We start from the raw sequence: 20,788 nt of genomic DNA on the forward strand, positions 1-20,788 counted from the left end.
TGTTCAACTTGGCCCTAATTTCTGACTAAGATGCATGTGCACTTCTGTTACCTGTGCTAAACACTGCAAAAAAAAAAACCAAAAAACAAACAAACCCCCTCCCAAAAAAAAAAAAAAAAAAAAAAAGAACAAACCAACAAAACCAAACAAACCCAAACAAAAACAAAACAAAACAAACAAACAAAAAAAAAACCTACCCCCACAAAAAAAAAAACCAAACAGGTTCTTTGCTCTTTCCAAAAGTACCATCACACTCAGCAAGTAAGACTCTGGAGCCAACCTTGTCTGCTTCTTCTGTCTCCACTGTATGTAAGGGGGAATAACATGAATTTACACATGGAATATGACATAATTTGCTTATTTAAAATGTTTGTAGAAATTTTCCAGAATGCAATCCCTTAAAAATATTTCTACTTGATCGGTGGCTATCCATAATTTCAGTTCACTGGCAACAGCCTTACATTTTTTTAATTACCTTTCCTGACCTCATTAGAAGTTAGCAACAAACTGCCAACAGTCTAAGACCTCAAGTTTAAAAAGTACTAGGCCCCCTGTGGGCATTAAAAATACATTTATTCCTCTTGCCCTGAATAATAACAATAAATTTTAAAAAGAAAAACAACAAAAAACTGGATCACTTTGACCAAGGTAAACAGCACAACCTGCTAACAAGAAAAGAATATCATTTCTGTTTTTTCCATACAAGGCAGCTGGGGATGATGCATGTGACATGCATAGAGAGCTTCATGGAATGGGGTTTTCTTAGCCTGGAGATGGCAGATCTAAAGGAGGAGCTCATTGCTGTCTACAGCTACCCAACAGTGAAGGAAGACAGAGATGCACAGTGGAAGGACAAGAGGCAATGGATGCAAGCTGGAACACTGGAGATCCCAACCAGGCCTCAGGAATTTAGTTTTCCACTATAATAATGATCAAACACTGGGAGATGCTTGCTCATAGAGGCTGCAGAGTCTCCAGCCTCAGAGATGATTTAAAACATTGATTAGATATTTCCCCTCAAGCAACTGGTCTTGCTGGTGGTGCTGCAAGGGTCTGAATCATATGGCTGCCACAGTCCATTCCAACCTGAACTGTTTGATGATTGTCTTACCATCCCCAACAAAACAACAGAACAAAACCAACAACAAAGAACGAAACAAAACACTGAATTTCAGTTCAGGATGATTTGGAAAACCTAGCTGCATTTTCTAGACCAAATGAAATCAAACAGTGTAATAGGACAAAGCTTCTCCTAATATTTAGAATGACAGATTCATTTTGTATCTAAACAGGCTCTCTTTTATTTAAGATGCTTGCATCCAGGTCTGTCTGGTTACATAACATTTTAGTTAAAAGAAAAAAGCAACACAAAAACTTGCCAAGTTGACATATGTCTAGAAATTAAATTCTCGAAAAATAGTTGGAGAAGACTTTAAAAATGTTCTGAAGACAATAAATATACTAATAAGTCTACTTTACATTCTCTTATAATTAAAAATGGCAATTATTTGAACAAAATCCAATATTGTACAAGTAACAAAAAACATCAGAGATTAAACATATTTTGCACCTGTAGATTTGCCTCTGGATCCATCATATCTAGGAAGCTGTCATTTATAAATCAGCAGATGTTTCACTGTATATGTGAAGCTGTACATCTAAGCTAACACATCACTAGCTACGACTGGTTTCAAGGCAATTTGAACCAGCAATGGAAGTATCACTGATACACACTAAATACTGCAGTTTATCAAGAGATCAAAGCTTAGAGCTACAGCAACTTATTTTCTTGGCTCAGATTTAGCTTTTCATTGCTTTACATGGTATTCAGTGTACCAGGCTGGGCATCACCAAGCTAGGTATTGTGCAAGACATAAAAAGAGTTACAGATTCCATAAGAAGAACCAAGGCACACCAGCAATTGCAGTGCAAAGCATTAAAAAAGTAATCCTCTGTAACAAAAGCAAGAGCTATGTCACACAATCAGAAGCTAATTCTTTGGTCATTAAAGCAATTATGAAACTCCTGCAATCATTTTTTGCATATTAAAAAAATATCAGAGCATTATTATAGAAGGAAAAACTCCGAAGCTCATCACAATAGCTGCAGAGCTATTTAAACCTCTCTTAAGAGCTATGTCCTTTTAGAAAGTTTACAAACAAGTATTCCGGCAATTCAAGTATCAGGTATCAGCAAACAGGAGCACTTAGTAAGATGTATCCTTAATTAGCATGTGTATCTAAGAAATGCACTGATATAATTAATAGCAAAAGCAGAGACCCACAGCAGCTGCTGTCTGCATGCCAATAAAGTCTTGTTTAGAGACAAAAGCAAACTACAATGCTCAAATCTGCAGCTGCTACACTTAACAAGCAAAAATTTGGGGGTTGGGTTCCCAATTTCCTTCATATTTTTTCCTGGCTTTGAGGGGAGGTTGCTTGTTGTTTTGTTTTTGGGGGTTTTTTTAATTAAAGGACTGACATTTTATAGCATACTCAAATTTCTCAAAGCAGCACAACAGAGCATCCATTTTGAAACAGCTTCAGATTGAATTAGAGGACCTCTAAAAAAGAAAACCAAAACCATAAAACCACACACTATACCACAGCTCCATTTCATTAAGTACAAGAGCAAGAATTCTGTCTGGTGGGTAACTCTACTTTAATACAAATCAGAATTAAAATCTTTAAAGCAGGTTCAGTAATGGTTGGCAGCACAGACTCAGGCAACCACAGCTCTTATTGTGCCTTTCCTTACTCTCTCAGAAAAATCAACATGGACAACACTTATTTTGCCCTTTCACTAGGGCTTGTGAGAACTGGTATCAGAAAAGGGAAGCTCCAGTTCCTGGGTATCACTGCTGTGTTATTCACCACTCAAGACTGTTAGATACCATAATTTATTTTACCCAACCAAAATTAAAGTGAAGGTTAAAATTATTTAGTTTTTAAACACTTTTTTACCCAACCATGTCACCTTTTTTTCAAATGCCATCTAGTAAAGAATTTCAAAGGGCTCTGCTTCTTTAATGAGGCATTAAAATACAGTCATACGACAAAAAAGCAACTCTACTAAGTCTCTTAAACCCCTGGACTTACATTATCAGCTTTTATGTGCCTGTCAACACTCAACAGTAAGAAGCAATGGTTTGCTCTTTGCCTCGAATTTAAAAGCCAGCTAAACTTCCTCTCACTTTCCTGCTGAGAGCTTTAACTCCTTACAAACTGTCAAAGCTTTGACACTTCAGCAGAAAGTAAATCTACAACATGATGCAATGGCCAGGTGTAGTCTCAATCAGCCACTAGCCACTAATTTACTAGTGGCCATTTAATTCATCTCAAAAAGCAATAAACTAGAAATACTTCCCACCCCACCCCCCCATGTACCCACAGTGCTTGCAGATCAGCCTTTTTAAATAGGTAATAGTTCTGTCAAAGAATCAGGTACAGTTAACTTGCAACTTGAAAGAAATGAAACATTTAAAATTGTAGATGTCAACATATGGCTAAAATGCAAATACATTTCCAACCCAGAAGCTAAAGTAAAAGTGCAGCATTTTTCAAGAAAATTAAGTGCAAAGTGTTAAACAGTTTACCCAGAACATTTCTCTGAATATCCACAGTCTGGATCTCACATTCAGGTGTAAAAGTTCATTGGCATAAAGCTCATTATTAATTTGTTTAACAAAGATGCCAAGCCAAGTGCACTTGTGAAAGAGTAAGACTGGAATTCACTAGTGGGAACTATTCTGCTTGTTATAAGCTAAAATATTTAGATCATTATTTTAGTGTACAGAAAAACAATGCCTGCACAGATAACACATGCTGTTTCTTTACAACAATAAAATGAGATACAAACTTAAAATGAGAGCCTTGAGATACTGCACCTAACAGCAGTATACTGAAAAATTATCCTTTCCCTATTCTTCTGTTCCTTTCACACTGTAATTCCACAGCATACAAAACCTCTATTTAAATCTCCCAATCTTGATAAGGACTTGATACCATTTTCATTCAAGTCAATGGAAAAAGATCTCATAATTAGCCTCAAAGACACATGACTGAGGCATTGAGTGGCCAAGTTACAGGATAGTATTTGAATAATGTTTTGATGAAAATATTAGGGTTTTTTCATAGTAGCAGGAAAATAGAACTCTTTTTTCGTCCTCATGATAGAAAATAAGGAACTCTAAAGGTCAACCATCTCTGCTGAGAATGCACAACACTGAGACAGCTCCTCCATCCTCCCCAGCCTGGGCATTTGCTGGGGTGGTAGCCACAAGGTACTACACAGAAGTTACAAACACATCTACAGTTTCAAAAGGGATCTCAGATGAAGGAATTAAACAAAAGCTATCTGAGGTTCTACCAATGTTGGGATGTCTCCTCTTTCAAATACCTTAAATACAGTCTGGCATGGGATTTTCTCTCATCACTAGAAGGACTTCAATGGACATCAAATGCCAAACAAATCCTTTGACTCGCTGTGTCAAACCCCAAGGGAAGCATTTGACAGCAGGAAAAATAGGAATAAGAATGTCAAGAGCTAAAAAGTTAAGTTGGACTGATTCAGCATTCAGATCAAACGAATACAGTTCTTCCTAGATTATTAATGAGTGCTCCAAGCAACCACGGGCTCTGACGCAGACAAGAAACTGCACATCACAGGCATTCCAGGAACTCTGGTCTGCCTTCACTGGAACAAAATGCTAGCAAAATATGCATTCCCTCCTGTTTTAAAAGCATGGCATCTCTCACTGCTTCTCTGTCCACACACACACACAAAAATGTTAGGCACAAAATAATCCATTCATCAATAATTCATTCATCTGCAGAATTTTTTTCTGAAAATCCTTTAGCATCTTTAGTAACTTTGGAAATATTGCACACATAAGGCACATCTTTCACACCCTCATCACACTACCAAAATAATAAAAAACCAAAATAGACACAAGAATAGACAGCAAATCTTTTTGGAGACAGTAGAACGAATACAGTGATGCTTCAAGCACTGGTTACAGAATATTGTTAGTTCAAATGGAAAGAGAAGGAATTTTTAAATGAGCATTAAGATGTGCAGGAAAGACTTGTAAAACACAATGGATGTGTGAATCATATACTATGGGAAGACAGAGTCAATTTCATCAAATTTTCCGTTTTCTTAGAACTGTTTAACAACCAAACAATAAAACTTGATGTATAAGAATAACCATGTATAAGAATAACCATAACAATATAGCAGACTGGAAACAGCAATTTTATCCAGTGTAGGTACTCAGCAAAAAAAATACCATACTTTTTCAAGTGCAAGCTCAATATCAGAAATTATTCTAAACTGCAAAATTCTAAATACTTATTTCATACTGAATGGCTCTTCTCATTAGGCAGGTGGGAGATAGTCCTGAAGATCTCAAAAGCTATCCCTAGGACATCTAGAAATAAACAATCCTCTTAATCAGTTTTAAACTGGCCTGAGTGTATCTCATTACTAGGGCAAACATCACACTTCCAATGCTCAGCTGAATTTTCAAGGGGGAAGAAATGGCAGAGAGAATGTAATAATGAATTCTTTACTGTAAAATCTCACAGAATACAGTTTTAAGCCTTAAAAGTCAGCTTGAAATATAATAAATATATTAACAAACAAAAAATAACCAAATAAACCCAACATTCACTCAGGTCTTCTGGCAACTTCCTGGCAGTTTTACAATCATTTCCTACAGTCACCTATCACTGCTGGCCTGGACCAGTACAAGCATGTTGGGGAAGAGAAAAAGAGAAGTGACCAGACCTCCAGGGAAAACCATGATGATGACAATGACTTTGGCTTCATACTGTGCACAAATGAATGATTTAAAAAGTGCAGACACAAAGTTGCTTGGCATTAGTGTAATTCCACTACCAATCACTGTCTCCTACAGTAACAGAAGGTGAAACAGTTTGGCATAGGTAGGAATTTTTACATTAAGAATGCACAAAGAATGTCTTACCAAAAGTAACTTCTCCTTTGCCAGTCTTGTCAAACAGCTGAAAGGCTACTATGAACAATGCATCTGGAGCACACAGGACTGATTCAAATGCCACAAACTCTTGAAAGGATATCAACCTAAAAGATGAAGGAAAAAACAATAGCTATGAAACCAACTTGATTGCAGAAAACTGAAATACAATATTGATTATACAAAAGAAATAAGACCATAACCAAAATGTGTTTAAAATGTATTCTGTAGGGATTAAAATTTATCCTAAAATGCCCTATCCCAAATGCTGTCAGGAAGCCTTTATATCACTAAACAGAAATGTCTGTTGAACAAGGCATTATCCTTCTCAGCAAGTCCCAACAGAACATAAAACAAGCAAAACACTCAGTATGGCCACTCACCTCAGCTTTAATGTCTAACTGAACTGCCCTCTGGGGGAGCCTACCTCCCTCCACTGGCAAGACAAAGCCAATAAAGACATTAGTAACTTCCCTCAAGACTCAGTACTTAGCACTTTTGGAAAGCAAATCCATTCAAGACCTACATGCTGCCACTCACTTCAGGAGGAACCGATCAGAATGTGTTATCCCTTTGCTAGCAACTTATTAGTCATCCATCACAGCCCTCCAGTCCTGCATGTTGAGTCACAAATTTCAATCAGTAGTCTGCATGTTCTTCCTCAGCCCAAGAGCAGTTTATTCAAATTCATCATTACAGCCAGATTCCTAATGTGCTAGCACAGTAGTAGGGCATATAGATAAAAGCAGAATTGTCCTTCCAGAAGTTAGTTCATAAGCAGAAATACATAATTAGACAACTTGGCATTGTTTCCAGCAGTAGGTTTGATAACAGGAAAGACCTTGAACACTCTGATTTCTCTGCATCATACCCAAGAGTTCAAAAGGAAATCAAACTCTTATTCTTAAAGAGGCAAAGGCCAACTATTCTCCTGTTTTGCTGTTTCTTTAACATCTAGGCTATAGAGTTTAAAATCATCTTCAAATATGTGGTGGCAGGGCTTGCTAGCAGTGTGGGATAGTTCAGATTGCTGTCTCTCAAGCTGTTTTATGGCAGTGTAGCAGGCATGTAGCTTTAATGGGTTCATGTGGCAGCAGCTGGAGAACCAGGATTATTTCTGAAAAGCACAAAATTCAGTGTATCCAATGTCAAGAAACATACAAAAACCCAGGGGATTTTTAACAGAAACTAACTACATCCTTAGGACTTTGATCCAAAGTGACACTGCAGCCAGTTCAATGAAAACTTCTATTCAGTATGCAATACCAGTGAAGAACTAAGAGTTTGAGTAAGCTGGAAAAAATAAATTTTCCATCAAGTAGTACAGTACTTGGATACTATACTAGTATAGCATAGAATCATACAGTAGTATGATGATCCATGACTAAACAGCAATTTCCACAGGGCTATTCAGCTGTGTGCTGGACATTTTGTCCAGAAGGAACTATGGGAGACAGTATTTCAGCTTTGCTGAAGTGTAAAAAGATTACATCTACTGGCTCTCCTAGATCAACACTAGAAGTGAGCTTGCTGCACATCAGCAGCCAAACATCCACAGGGTAACAAGCCAACCTCCATGAGGAACACAAAAACATGAGAAGATGAAGAAAAGAGGACTTATTTTTAAAAAAACAGAGAAGGTCTAAAAGCTGTTCTACACTACCTTCCTCAAAATACATGCAATAAATAAAATTAAAAGAAATGTAGACTATGAAATGGTCTAACAAATAATTAACTCTGGGAGCTTGTCACCATAAATTATAACATAGTGCGAGAAGTCAATAAAAAGAAACCTCCTCAGGTATTCCTAAGATTAAACTCACAATTAATGATGTCAGCAAACATATAAGAATGCCTTAAGCTTTACTGGCAAAGAAGTCTGTGCCTTGTTACACATGCACATGTTAGCACACGAGCAATCCATCAGTCCTTTAAACACCTTGGGAGCTCCCAGTACTCCCCACTGTTACACAGACTACACAGATACTGTCTTTCAAAGGAAGAAAACTTCCACCCCACTAAGCCAAAGTAATTCGTTTCAAAAGTAACATTTCCTTCAATTTCAAACCAATATATCACAACCTACTCAGCTCTGCATTTACACAAATTTAATGTCTGTTACAATACAATACGTCTGTTACAATGTGACTTAGTGCCATAAAAGGCTATTAGCATTTATTATTATTGGCTACGTACTGGACAGAGCAGTAAACAGATCCAAAGCACTGAGTTCTGTCCCAAAGATTATAATACACACAAAGAGAAAAAACAAAAAAGACAAGCAGATGACTCTAGAGTAGGATTGTTTTGAATTATAAATGTAAAATCTCTGCCAACACCATTTTGGTAAAGATGCTTTTTATATGAAATAACCTGCACATATCCTTATCAATAGATCACAATACAGTGATGACAGCACATATAGAAGAGAAATACAGCATGTATCCCAGCAGAATCCCAGCACCATGTTAAGAGAATATTTTATGTTACTAGGCCTGGGTTTGATTAAAACTACATGTATTAACACTGTTACAAGATTTTATACTGGTAGAAGCATTTTTTTCAGTACTAGGAAGCAATAACCCCCCTAGTAAGTCTCAGATAAATGCTTAAAATAACCCTATATTCAGTTTTAAAAACAATTATTCATAGAACTAGGAAGATTAAAAGTGTACGAATTGTGTAATTCTAGCCAGACTGTTAAAGAAGAGACATTAATATCTGCTGTGCCAGCTGAATTCAAATTAACCCAATTTTTACATGTTAATTAAACCAGCTATTTTCTTCTTATTGTATTTTTGCTCCCTAAGTAGACTAGCCTGCTAGTGATTCCCAACAGATCTATTCTAACAACGACGTATTCATTTACTTCTATTATGACCATACAATACAGTAACTGAGCAGTAATTTTTCAGTCAATTACACGTGTGATTCTTAATGCTTAAAGAAGCTGAAAAAATGTGTACTACATAGCCATATGCTCACTTCTCTATACTGCACAAGGGTAGTTGCCTGGGTAACACGTTTTCTCTCCGGTTTAGCATCACCCTTTTGGGTTTAGCATAACCCTTCAGTGAATATCATTAGGTGTCATTAAACAGCACATGTTAACATGGACTTCAATATACTACTTAAGAGTTATTTCATATACCTAAACAAGTAGTCATTTATGTTACAAAAGCAGAGAAAAACCTAGTGATTTGAACACCACAAGGAGAGGAAGCTGAAATGTTTACGAAATTTTATTTCAGCTTTGAAGATATTCCACTCAAATAAGCCAAAGTCTTCCTTCAGCTTCACATCCTCAATTACCAGTGCCAATACTGCACAATTTATTCAGGAAGGCTCAAATTTTGATATTTAAAAAGCATCCACGTACAAGAGCATCAGTCTAAACAGAACAACTGGGTATGGTGCAGCAAAAGCACTATTCACTGCTCACACCCATGGTATCTGGACACCCCATGGACACAACACATTCCCACCAGAGAAAGTCTGCATGCAGCCACACAGAGAAAAAAAGCCATCACCTGCTGTAATAATACATACAAATGCAATGATGAAGAGGTTTTCTTCAGAAATCAATGCAGATGTTTTTACTGTATCAGCAATTTAAACATGGTAACATAATGGGACACAAATTGAAGCTACATCTATTATTTTACACTGCAAGCTAGGTAAACTAAGTATAGTGTAAATTGGTGCATTAGAGGATAAATTTATATTCAATAATAATGGAAAATGCTGGCATTTCCAAGTGTTATTTTTGAATACTTTGTCCTTTCTAAAAATAAAGTATATGGTATTTCTCAGTAAAGTGTTAGTTACTACAGTCCAAACAGAGACGTGCAGTAAATACTTATTTTGTTAGGCAGATGTTTAAAAGTACAACAAAAAATCTGAAATTACAGTAGGCAGGATGGAAAATGCCTGGCCTGCTGCTGATAGGCCTTTAGAAAACTACTGTATTTTGGGGAAATTTCTGATCCAGCTGAGACCAAAGGAAGCCTTTTTTTTTTTCTTTTTTTCTTTTTTTTTTAACTAAGTTAGAAGTGAGAGGCTTAAGGCCAAGAACCAGCCTCTTCAATCTGTTTCATATCAATAACAACCATGCAATACAACACTTATTAAAATCTATGTTATTACCAGTTGACTACTTTGAAAGGTTTGTCAGGCCATCAGCAAGGAAAGTATTTCCTTTCCATAGAGGAAACCTTAAAAACATGCCTCCATAAGAGAACAGCAGGAAAGCCTCCCATCAAATAAACAAACCTCTGCCCTGGCTTAAGATGGAGGCAAAACTTGCTCCCATGGCAACAGATATTCACTGAACAACAGAGTATCCCTTAAGAGGTCTCATACCTTTGTCACAACAGTAGCTCAGGTAGATCCTCAAATCCTTAATCTCTGGCAATGCAGGCATTGGGCTAGACTTACACGAGATTAACAGTAACCACTTATTGAATTGAGATTGACCCTTTCAGTGACAAGTGGTCATGCTCAACAGTCATGAACAACAGATGCTTCTTCAGAATTAAAGAGGGATCCAAGACAGTGAGTGTATAAATTCTTCTGGAAATAGCCTACAGTATTTTCAGAACTGCACTACTTTAAGTCACCAACACTGTAAAAAACTGGTCACTGCTCTTGCAAAATACCTTCTATTTTATAACAGAAGAAATATTAAATTACTGAACAGACTCTCATGACCTTAACCATGTGTAAGTCTTTTAACACTTACAAGCCTATTAAAAATGAACACCAACAAAAGCTGATTTGTGCTTCACTGTAAAACTGGGAGCTCTGGACTGCCAAGCTGGCAGTATTCAATAGGAGAAGACCAATAGTCCTATTACTGTCTTCAGGAGTTTTCATGACAGGAACCAAAAAGCAGCTGACCCTTGCCTCAGATGATTGCTCTGCAAATAACTCTAAACACCAGGTGAACAAGGTACAAACACTGAGCCACGTGGCAAAAAATGCTACAATGCCATGTTAGAGAGATGGATGACAATCACTTTCCAAACTTTCTCCATTCTTTCACATATTAGCTAAACAGAAAGTCTGAATAGCAGAGGAGACTCTCCAAAGACACGTTACCAGCTGCCACTGCACAGTGTGCATTACAGAAACAGTCCTTACCCACGGCAGAAAGCAGCAATTAGAAGCCTCGATACTACACCACAAAACTCTTCCAAGATCACCCAAGTTACGAAATCTCAACTTGTCAACAAGTTCACATAGGCTACAGTTTCATATTTTGTTCTTCCTGACACCAGCTTCTGTTTGTGAGGGAGATCCAAATCACAAGGTATGGATTATGTTCTCAATCTTCTTATTACAAAACGGATTTGAAGCCACGTAATTTGGAAAATGCTGTTTTTGCAGGCATCAAACCAAGGGAAGAAATCTGAGAAATGTTTAATGTTTTCAGGCAAACACTATCTGAAGCCATGGCTTTCTTGATGCCATCAATGTTACCAACATAAACTTTTACAGAATCCTTTTACTGGGGCAGCAATCATCACATTAACTCATCTGCAAGGTTTAAGGTGCCCAGCTGCCAAATACATGAGACTGACTGAACTGAAAAGAGAGCACAGAAAGTTCTGCAAAACTTCTCAGGTATCCTGCATCTGTTCTCTACGAAGACTGCATTCTCTACTCATGCTTTGTTTATCTCACATTTTACTCTCTGCACCCACTGATATGAGTCATGCCTGAAGTTTTCTGGTTTCTAAAAATGCCACAACTACACACTTCAAGTCCATAGCTAATTATTCTCAAGTTTCTCTAAAGATACTTTAAAGGGAGCATTCAACAATTCACAGGCATGAAGAGACAGCTTGCCTGGGCAAGTACCAAAAGCAAATGCTAGGATTTCATTAAAGTAGGGGAAGGAAGATGGAAGGGTAGCTAATCTTGCCTATTGGCAAAGTTGGCCTTTCAAATGCAAACCATGTGCAACCAACTTCACTGCTGTCTTCCAAGACTGCAGAGTGGCTCCCTAAATACCTTAGGTGCTGCTCCTCCCTCTTGAAGGAAAAACACAGCAGCAAAAACCTTTAACAGCACCATGCCAAAACAAAGCAGGGGCACTTTTTTCTAGGATCTCTTCCTACACCATCTAAACTTATTTTGGATTTCTATTTGAATGTGTTTGTGACAGATACATAAAGTAAACAGAGACAGAAAGACTCAGGGAAGGAAAGAAAAGCAGGAGTTAGGGGAGCCAGCCAACAAACATGAAAGGTTCCATGAATTAAAAATACATAGTAGACAGAAAATTGTTTGCACCACTAAATGGTAGCTGCAGTTGAAAACAATGTTTCTACTCTTCTCACTTAAAAGATACTGTATTCCTTTATGGATCTGCAGGGGAAAACAAAACAAAATAAAACAACTCCCCACACTGTTCAAGGATCAGACTGTTTGAAAAAATGGTTTTATATTTTTTTCAAGGAACAACAGAAAAAGACAAAAATCAACCAATCAATTACAAATTCCCCAAACCAAAACCAAAACCACAAAAAACCACTTACCCATCTTTTGTCTGATCCACCACACCTGCAAGGAGCTGTACAGTGTTTGCATTAGGCAAATCATCTCCAATTATCTTCAGGTACCGTGTGACAAAGTCATTAGGAGACATGAAGAATTCTCCATTCTTCTCCACACTTGCATACTGTTAAATGAATACAATATTTAGTGCCTCAAGACATCCTTCTCCAGGCATTTATTACCACCCCCATAATTTCCAACCATGAGCAGGCCTTTGTTACAGCAGATGACAGCTCTGCTCCAGTGAACCTACAGCCTGGACCCAAACTGGAAAGAGCAAGAAGGGAATACTTGAGCAGCTGCAGGCTCAGCTTCCCAGACAACCAATGGCTGACACAGGATTTTTGGATTATCATGTCAACTATTTCTCCATAGTAATCTAGAAATGCTCCATACTGAATATGTTTCTGAAGTAGAAAAAGAAACACAAGTACATTTGCAAGCACACATGTGGCATCTCAGGCCCACTGGAACTTTGACAGCAGTAGGGTACTGCAGCATATCTTATTTATGTGAAGCAACTCCTTCGTTCAGCTGTTGTACTTTGGGGTGAGTGACAGGGTTGGTGACACCCACAAAATGCCAGTGGAGCAAATGATCCCACAGGAATGTCCACCTGAGGGTGCTGTTCTGAAGAACTCCACTGCATCACCTCCAGCCACGGCTGGTCCTTAAGGAAAAGAGAACCTACAGACACTTCTCCTTTGCTGAATTGCTGAAAGGAGGCAGAAGAACAGCATTTGCAGAAAAAAATGTAGCAGTAAAACACAAACTTTGACAGTTCAGCACATTACAGAAATAAGGAAAGAGTTCTGACACTGCCAGACATTATCCATGCTTTGCACACAGTTACTAGCATGCTTCTCCAGAAAACAGCTATTGACAGACCCAAGCATATTTGCTCCCATGTGAAGTCGCCAGTAATATGTTACAAATAAAAGTAGTATTTACATTTTTGAAGATAACATCTAAATAAATGCATAAAATTTCATTTGTTACCACCTCTACCCTCATTGCTAGGCCATTCCTCAAATTTTAAAGTCCTCACTTTCTGAAGATCAAATATGAAATCAACCCTGAAGAACATATTTCAAGGAAAGTGAAAGGGTAAGGATAATCATTAAGAGGAAATCTCAGACAAGATATGCAGAACTGTGTGTTAGTTTTAAGGGAAACTGGTCTATCCTAGGGTAACAAATGTGCACTGAGAATAGGAAAGAAACTGCTGATTTCTCTTTTTAATTTTTTTTAAGGCAAAGTAGGATGATAAACTATCACTGCAGCTTCCCACAGAGCATTATCTACACTAAAATAATAAATAAATTAGATGTCTATGGCTATTTTGTAGTGTACTTCAAACACGTTTTCTTTCACATTACCATGCTCTGCTAAGGGACAAAAACTGCCAGTTCTCATTTCATACTGGTGCCTGCAGTGTACTGTTACACCTGCTGTAGGCATATAACTCTCAGAGGGATGCCAAAATGTTACAGTAAGTAGATTATTTTTTTTTCTAGTGCTATATAAATACCATTTTTAGGTAAAGCAGTATCTTCAGGAAACAAGGCTTCAGAGAAGCAAGCCCAACAAAACATAACTCACTTTGGTATCTATATATTGGTTAGTGCTAAAGGATTCCTGTTTCAATAGACACTGTAACACATGCTTTCTACTTGCTACACTGCAAGGAATTTTGAATTGTATACTTTTATAAGAACTAACAGATCAATTGATTTCAATGTAATCATTTGCAGAAAGACAGAACCATTCCAAATCCCAGCCTCGGAAACTTTTAACACAGCTGCTATTGAGAAACAAATCAAATAAGTCAGACAGCCTATGCTTCTATATTTCTTTTTTTTCATCCAGGCTCACCCCCTGCTAGGGCACTCAATAACAGAAAACAGCACAAGGTTTCAGTGTCCCCCTGTTTCTTGTCATTGTGATTTGCTCAGGAGTATTTGAAATCCAATCACGTACTCTATACTACATATAGAAAATGACCTTGAAAAATGTCAGCTTGATCACTTTGACTAAAATCTAATCTCTTAGGGGTTATATTACAAGACTTAGAAGAAGTACTCTTGGAAATTATCATAACAAAAAGAAAAAAACATCAATTCTATTCGTTTTGGAGGAGCAACATTTAAAAATTGGTTCTTTACAATTTTATCTCCCCCCACTTTGACAATTATACCCACAGAGAATTTGATATTATATAATAGTACTTAATGGCTTTTTGGTAACTTATTTACATACATTTTAGATAGTCAAGTAATAACAAGTTTAACCCCATTTTAAGTAAGATTTGCAAACATTCTATTGGGGATTTGACATACTAAATGTGCTAAAAGTTGACTGCAATCCACAGCATTGAAACTGATAATTTCACATTTATTTCTACACTGTGGGTACCATTCCTAAATGGCAATCATATTCTTTAATTCTTAATTGAAGTAGGAAAGAATGACTGTCAAATTATTTTGTAAGTGAACATTCCACAATCTGCAGAAGCAACTGTATTGGCTTCACCACTTAAAATAGTCTGGAGAAGCTTAATTAACACTCTGAGTATCACTCATCTGTAGACCATGAAATAACATAACACATTTACTCATCATTTTTCCTTCTTGGGAGTAAGCCACATGACAATTCAGCATTACACTGAACAAAACATTTAGCTTGTATTTCATTACTCCACTTTACTGGGATCCCTTCTTTTTAGTGGAAGGGAAAGCAAAAGAGGAAGAAAAAGAAGTCAGAGGTGGCATTCAGTGTGCTAAACTACAACCTATTCAATCCACCAAATCAGAAGGTTGAGGGAGCTACAATCTTAAGAAATGCAAGAGAGATGAACACCCACAGGCAGGTAGGAAACAATTTTTACACTATTCTCAGCAAACCAACTAACCAACCTCCCCACTCTCCAGCTGAGGATCACCTCATAGTTCAGATGCAATCAGCCTTCTCTCCAGTGTGCTTATTTACTTCCTCAATGCTGCTACTATGTTCCTGTCTTCTCAGGTTAGTGGTCTGCACCCTGTCTGCTTTTTCTGCTGCTGTGCTCCTGCTCTACAAGTATGTTCCTCTGCAAACCACATAATCCCTTCTTTTCCAAGAGTCTTTTTGCTCTCCTGAGAGACACAAGTTCCAGGACTTAAGAAGTTAAATCCTGACTTTCTCAACTGAAAATCTGATTTCAGAGCTATAAATACTGACATATAATAAAACTATAAATACAGGCAATATACATTGTGACACCTACACATATTGTTAATAATAGCTCACAAGGGACAATGGAAAAAATACCAAGAACTACTTGCAGAGTGGGGCATGATGCTGGAGAGCAAAGATGGAGGGAAGAAAGTGGAAAGATATGAGCTCTCTCAGGCCCTCAACACCTCCACAGAAATAATTCAGATATAACAACTCTCTAATAGCACTGTGGCATTTACCTCATACTTACTCTTCAGAACCACAAATTTTTCTACTTGTTTTTTTTTAATACCAGAACAACAAACTTACTCAGATACTGGACTAATAAATCTTAGGAAGGCTAGAAATAGTGATTTAAATTTAGGAAATGGGTCAAAGAAAGCTACTTTCACAAAATCACAGAGTAGTTTGGGTTGGAAAGGACTTTAAAGACCATCTTGTTCCAACCTGCCTGCCATAGGCACACACATGTTCCATTAGACCAGGTTACTCAAAGCCCCATCCAATCTGGCCTTGAACACTTCCAGGGATGGGGCATTCACAGCTTCTCTGGGCTAATTATTCTGGGCATATACCAACCTGACAGTAAGAGTTTCTTCCTTACTTCCTTAACCTAAACCTACTCTCTTTCAGTTTAAAGTCATTCCCCCTTGTTTTATCACTACATGTTTTTGTAAAATGTCCCTGTATTTGTAAAATATCCCTCTCTAGATTACTTGTAGGGTCCCTTGAAGTACTGAAAGGCTGCAGTAAAATCTCCCTGGAGCCAACTCTTCTCCAGGCTGAACAATTCCAATTCTCAGTCTGTCTTCAAGCAAAAGTGCTCCAGTAAGCTGATCATCTTTGTGACCCTCCTCTGGACTAACTCCAACAGGTTCAAATCCTTCCCATGTTGGGAGTCCCAGGTCTGGATGCAGCACTGCAGGAGGGGTCTCACCAGAACAGAGTAGGGCTGGAGAATCACCTTCCAGTTTTCAGCAAAACACTAAAGCACACTTCTCTCAAGTATATTAGCAAGTAGGTGAGTAATTTCTTTGCTTGCATGCTTTCCACAGCAAGTCAAAAGAGAAGGAATTTCAGTTAAATAATAAATATGATCAGCACTTCACAAGATGGTCTTCCCAACACTTCTACAAATAACAAAAGCAGAGATAACCAAAGGAAGGAAGGATGGCAAGAATGGAAGAAGAAAGTTTACCAAACCATCTAACAGTAAGATGTCTACATGAACATTTTTCCACATGTAGGAACAATAGTGAAACTCCTACCACATTCTCTGAACAATGTGGGTTTTTTCTAAGATAGCAATACTTCTTCTGAGTCAGTACAATAATCACTCAGGAATATATCTGACTTTTTGGTGAGCATTGTTCAATTCTGATAATGGTATTTAAGTCTAACATGGTAATAATACGGTGAATGATTAGTGGTTGGAAAAAAAACTATCAAGAGTTGTATGCTGTAATAATGGAGCAAAAGATATGAAAAATTTAAGCAGAGAGAGTAAAATATTTACTTTATACATACCTTCAAAAATATTGTTTTCAACTCAGCTGGATCAGCTCTTTTGGTTAGAGCCACCTACAAGTAAATACAATTACATTAATATGCATAACTTACACAAAAGGTGTCAAAGTGTCATTTAAAAACAAGAACATAAACAACAGAATGAGTGATAAAAATAAATGTTCATCTTAGATAAATTGCTTTATTTGGCCATGCTCATTTTATGCATTTCACACTTACATAAGGTTATTCAACATTTTTGTTCTGCTTTTCTTATGCAACTCTTACACAAGCATACATTAACAAGTCATAAACATCCAAGAATCAAATCCATATAGCATATTTCTGCTGGGATTCAGCATTATACAATTTTTACCATAGATCTTTACACTTTCAGCACCTTTCACCTAAAGATAAAGTACCAGATGCAGTCCTTAAGTGATAAATGGCAAGAATTAAATACTCAGATTCACAAACTTGTTCAAGAAAGCAGCTCCCTAAAAAACTGAATTTCAATGTAACTATTTAGTTTATTACTAACACCATTTTAAACTCACAGTGTAGATATTTTTAATGAGATTAATTCAGAAAGCAGAGTATCTAGATTTTTCTACAGATCAAATTAACAAGTTCAAACTAAAATCTAAGTTACATTTAACAACACAAGCCAAAAATAATTAGATTTTTTTTTCAAAAACCTGACACAAAAATATTCAACCCACTATGGACTAAGTTTATCAGTATTATCCTGGTTGATATACCATACAATCCTTTTGCTGCTTTTGGCAGTAGGTGGATGGGTCTCCTCAGTCTGTGCCTACTATAATTTCCCTATCCTTCTTCAGGACACTTTGATAAAATCTTGCCTGCTAACAAAATAAACCTCATCTGACAAGTCAATTCAGAACAATCAATTCAAAATTAAAAAAGCAAATACTTTGCAAGCAAACCTGGATTTCCAAAAAAAATTTGCACTGGGGAATAAACAGCCAAAGAACAAGACAGACAATCTTACCTTCATTTAAGAATGAAACATCAGAAATGCTACCAATAAAACACTACTTCAGTTTCCTAACTCTTTATAGCAATGATAGACTGTAAAGACAAATGCATTTCTAGAAGCATACTGACCTACTGCAGAAAATTGAAGGAGTCTGTGTAAGTCTGTACAACAGCATTACATCCTCACATATACACTTAATGATGAAACTTCAGTAAGTTTGTCCTCACCCTAAATGGGTCATTTAAAACCTAAAAAGGAGAACAAAAAATCCCCACAAAAAAACAAACCAGAACCCAGAGTATTTTAAGAAAAGTGTATGATTAAGGTGTCTTATAAAAATCTAGAAGTTTTTTTAAAAGGGAAAAACCACACCTATGCTAACTCAACTGACAAAGCCCACAGATAGAGTCCCAGTTCTGTGCCTGCACAGAAATCTACATGAAAACAGTCACAAAAGATTGAAGTGTAGTTACGGAGCAAAGAATGCAAAAATGTGTGTTTTCTAAAATGCAAGCTGTCCTTAATATAATTATTGTGAGCAGAGATTTAATTTAACCCTGTTTGAAAAAATCTGATAGTCTAGAGCAACTGGGAACTCCATGGAAAGAAAAAAAATAGCATTTCTATGTCACTTCAGTCCAGAGTCATACCACTATACAGGCAAAGGAAAGACACTTCAAACACCTTTAGCCAGCAAATATAAATCAGTATCATACTTCACCTGTCTTAAAGTGTAAACTTTATACCATCACAGAAAGCTAAGTGGTGTTTTTTAACTGTCAATTTCTTAAAGCCACATACTGAAAGACAGGTTGAAGTTGGTTAGGTCAATAAATGCAGAGAAGAGCTGCAGACTGGAAACCCAAACAGCACTGCATACCACAGCTTTTCTCCATTTCCCACAGTCTACTTCCACCTTCTTCCATTCCTCAGCAAACAGGAGAGGAAAGGCATGGTTAACACCATGCTAATTGGTGCATCCTTGTGACATCTACCAGTGTGCATTCTGAAAGGTGCATCTGGTCCCAGCTGAAGAAAAGAGCCTCTATTACATTACATGAGAACTTCAGGAAGACTGATGCTAATGCAGCCATAGCAGAGGCTAAAATAAGTATTTAATTCAGTTTTTCATCCATATTCAGATATGGGCAAGGCTGAAGCTGCACACACAACCTTAAAAACAGATCCTGATGACAGGTGTTACTAGAAGATTCCCACTCTTAAAAAGGTCAAAATATCACTTTCCATACCATTCTGTAAATTGCTATGTCATCAGTAACCTGATGCCAACAAGACTGCAAGCTGACAGGTAGCATGTTTGATGGAAAGTGAACCACAGACAAAAGCTGCTTCTCCTCCAGTCATCTCAAGTGATATTCACTGACTCCCACATAACTGGGTTTAGGTGATGTGTTTTGTTACTGGAAAGTCTTCTCCATTTTACTCCCATCTTTTCTCCATAAAGATAAAACCAGCGATGAGCTGGCAGGCCTAACGCCTCTCTAGCGGCATAAGAAGCCATTTGATAAAGGAGATCTGAGGGAAATAATGTTGTCACTGCTTTTTACAAATAAATACTATGTAACAGACACAGCTACTTCTATTAAGTAAGGTTCACCAGAGAAAGCCCTCCAACAAACAACATGTACTATTAAAAAAAACCCAGGAGACAACAGAGTACATCAATTGAAGTGAAGGACTATAATCAAGTTAGAACACTCTACAGGAAAGACTGGGATAATGTATAGAAAATATCAGCAGGGATTTTCATTCCTAAGGTGGACACCTGAAAGTCTTTAGCAACACAGTGCGTGTACATGTGTGTTATATATGAAGAATGAAACAGAACAGGCAATAAAAGAATTGCACTTAAAACACTGAGTCCCTCCCATTACTAAAAACATTCAACAAAGGGCACACAGAGAAAGGGAAAACTCTGTGAGAGACAGTAACACAGACTGATTTGCAGGCTGCAGCTCATCATATCTTTAGAGTCCCTTGCACCTTGACCTTAATTTCAGCCCATTTTCTCCAGCAGATCTTTCTCCTCATTGACTTATACTCAGTTTACAGAGACATGCATTTTCAGTGTCACTTCCTACTCAAAATTAAATGCAGAGTCTTTCCATAAAATATAACTGTGCAACACAAGAAAACAGAATCCATTTAGAGTCAGAGAAGATTATATTGCATTTCCAACCAATTCTATTAAATATATTTGTCACACACAAAGTAGAAGAAACAGGTTGTGAAAGACCACATGAAATTAAAAGACACAAAAAGACTAATAACATAGTGAGTGTGCTCCATCCAGTAAAGAACAACACAGGTGGGCAAGAAAGAAAAAGGATAGTGAAGAACAACAGGATGGGTGGGCAAAAAAGAAAAAGGAAAATCATAATTAATATCCATATAACATTAATCTAATGGCAAAAATATAGTATCTGATCTTTTCACCTTTAAGGCAAAGATCACTTTAGAAGCCACAGTCTGAATAGAGTAGA

At 37.2% G+C, this 20,788-nt stretch overlaps 1 protein-coding gene across 2 annotated transcripts in view; it reads right to left on the bottom strand.

The window, feature by feature from the left end:
* SLC25A13 (solute carrier family 25 member 13) overlaps positions 1-20,788 on the bottom strand; it is a 98,650-nt gene that overhangs the window by 58,908 nt on the left and 18,954 nt on the right. For both annotated transcript variants that reach the window (XM_079300638.1, XM_079300639.1), the window contains exons 2-4: positions 17,303-17,356; positions 12,541-12,683; positions 5,990-6,105 (exon numbers count right to left, since the gene is read on the bottom strand). In XM_079300638.1, the coding sequence (XP_079156764.1) occupies positions 5,990-6,105; positions 12,541-12,683; positions 17,303-17,356 (313 nt within the window). The remainder of the gene's footprint in view (positions 1-5,989; positions 6,106-12,540; positions 12,684-17,302; positions 17,357-20,788) is intronic.

Source organism: Erithacus rubecula, assembly GCF_903797595.1.
Source record: "Erithacus rubecula genome assembly, chromosome: 3".
In the NCBI taxonomy this organism is placed as follows: Eukaryota; Metazoa; Chordata; class Aves; order Passeriformes; family Muscicapidae; genus Erithacus; species Erithacus rubecula.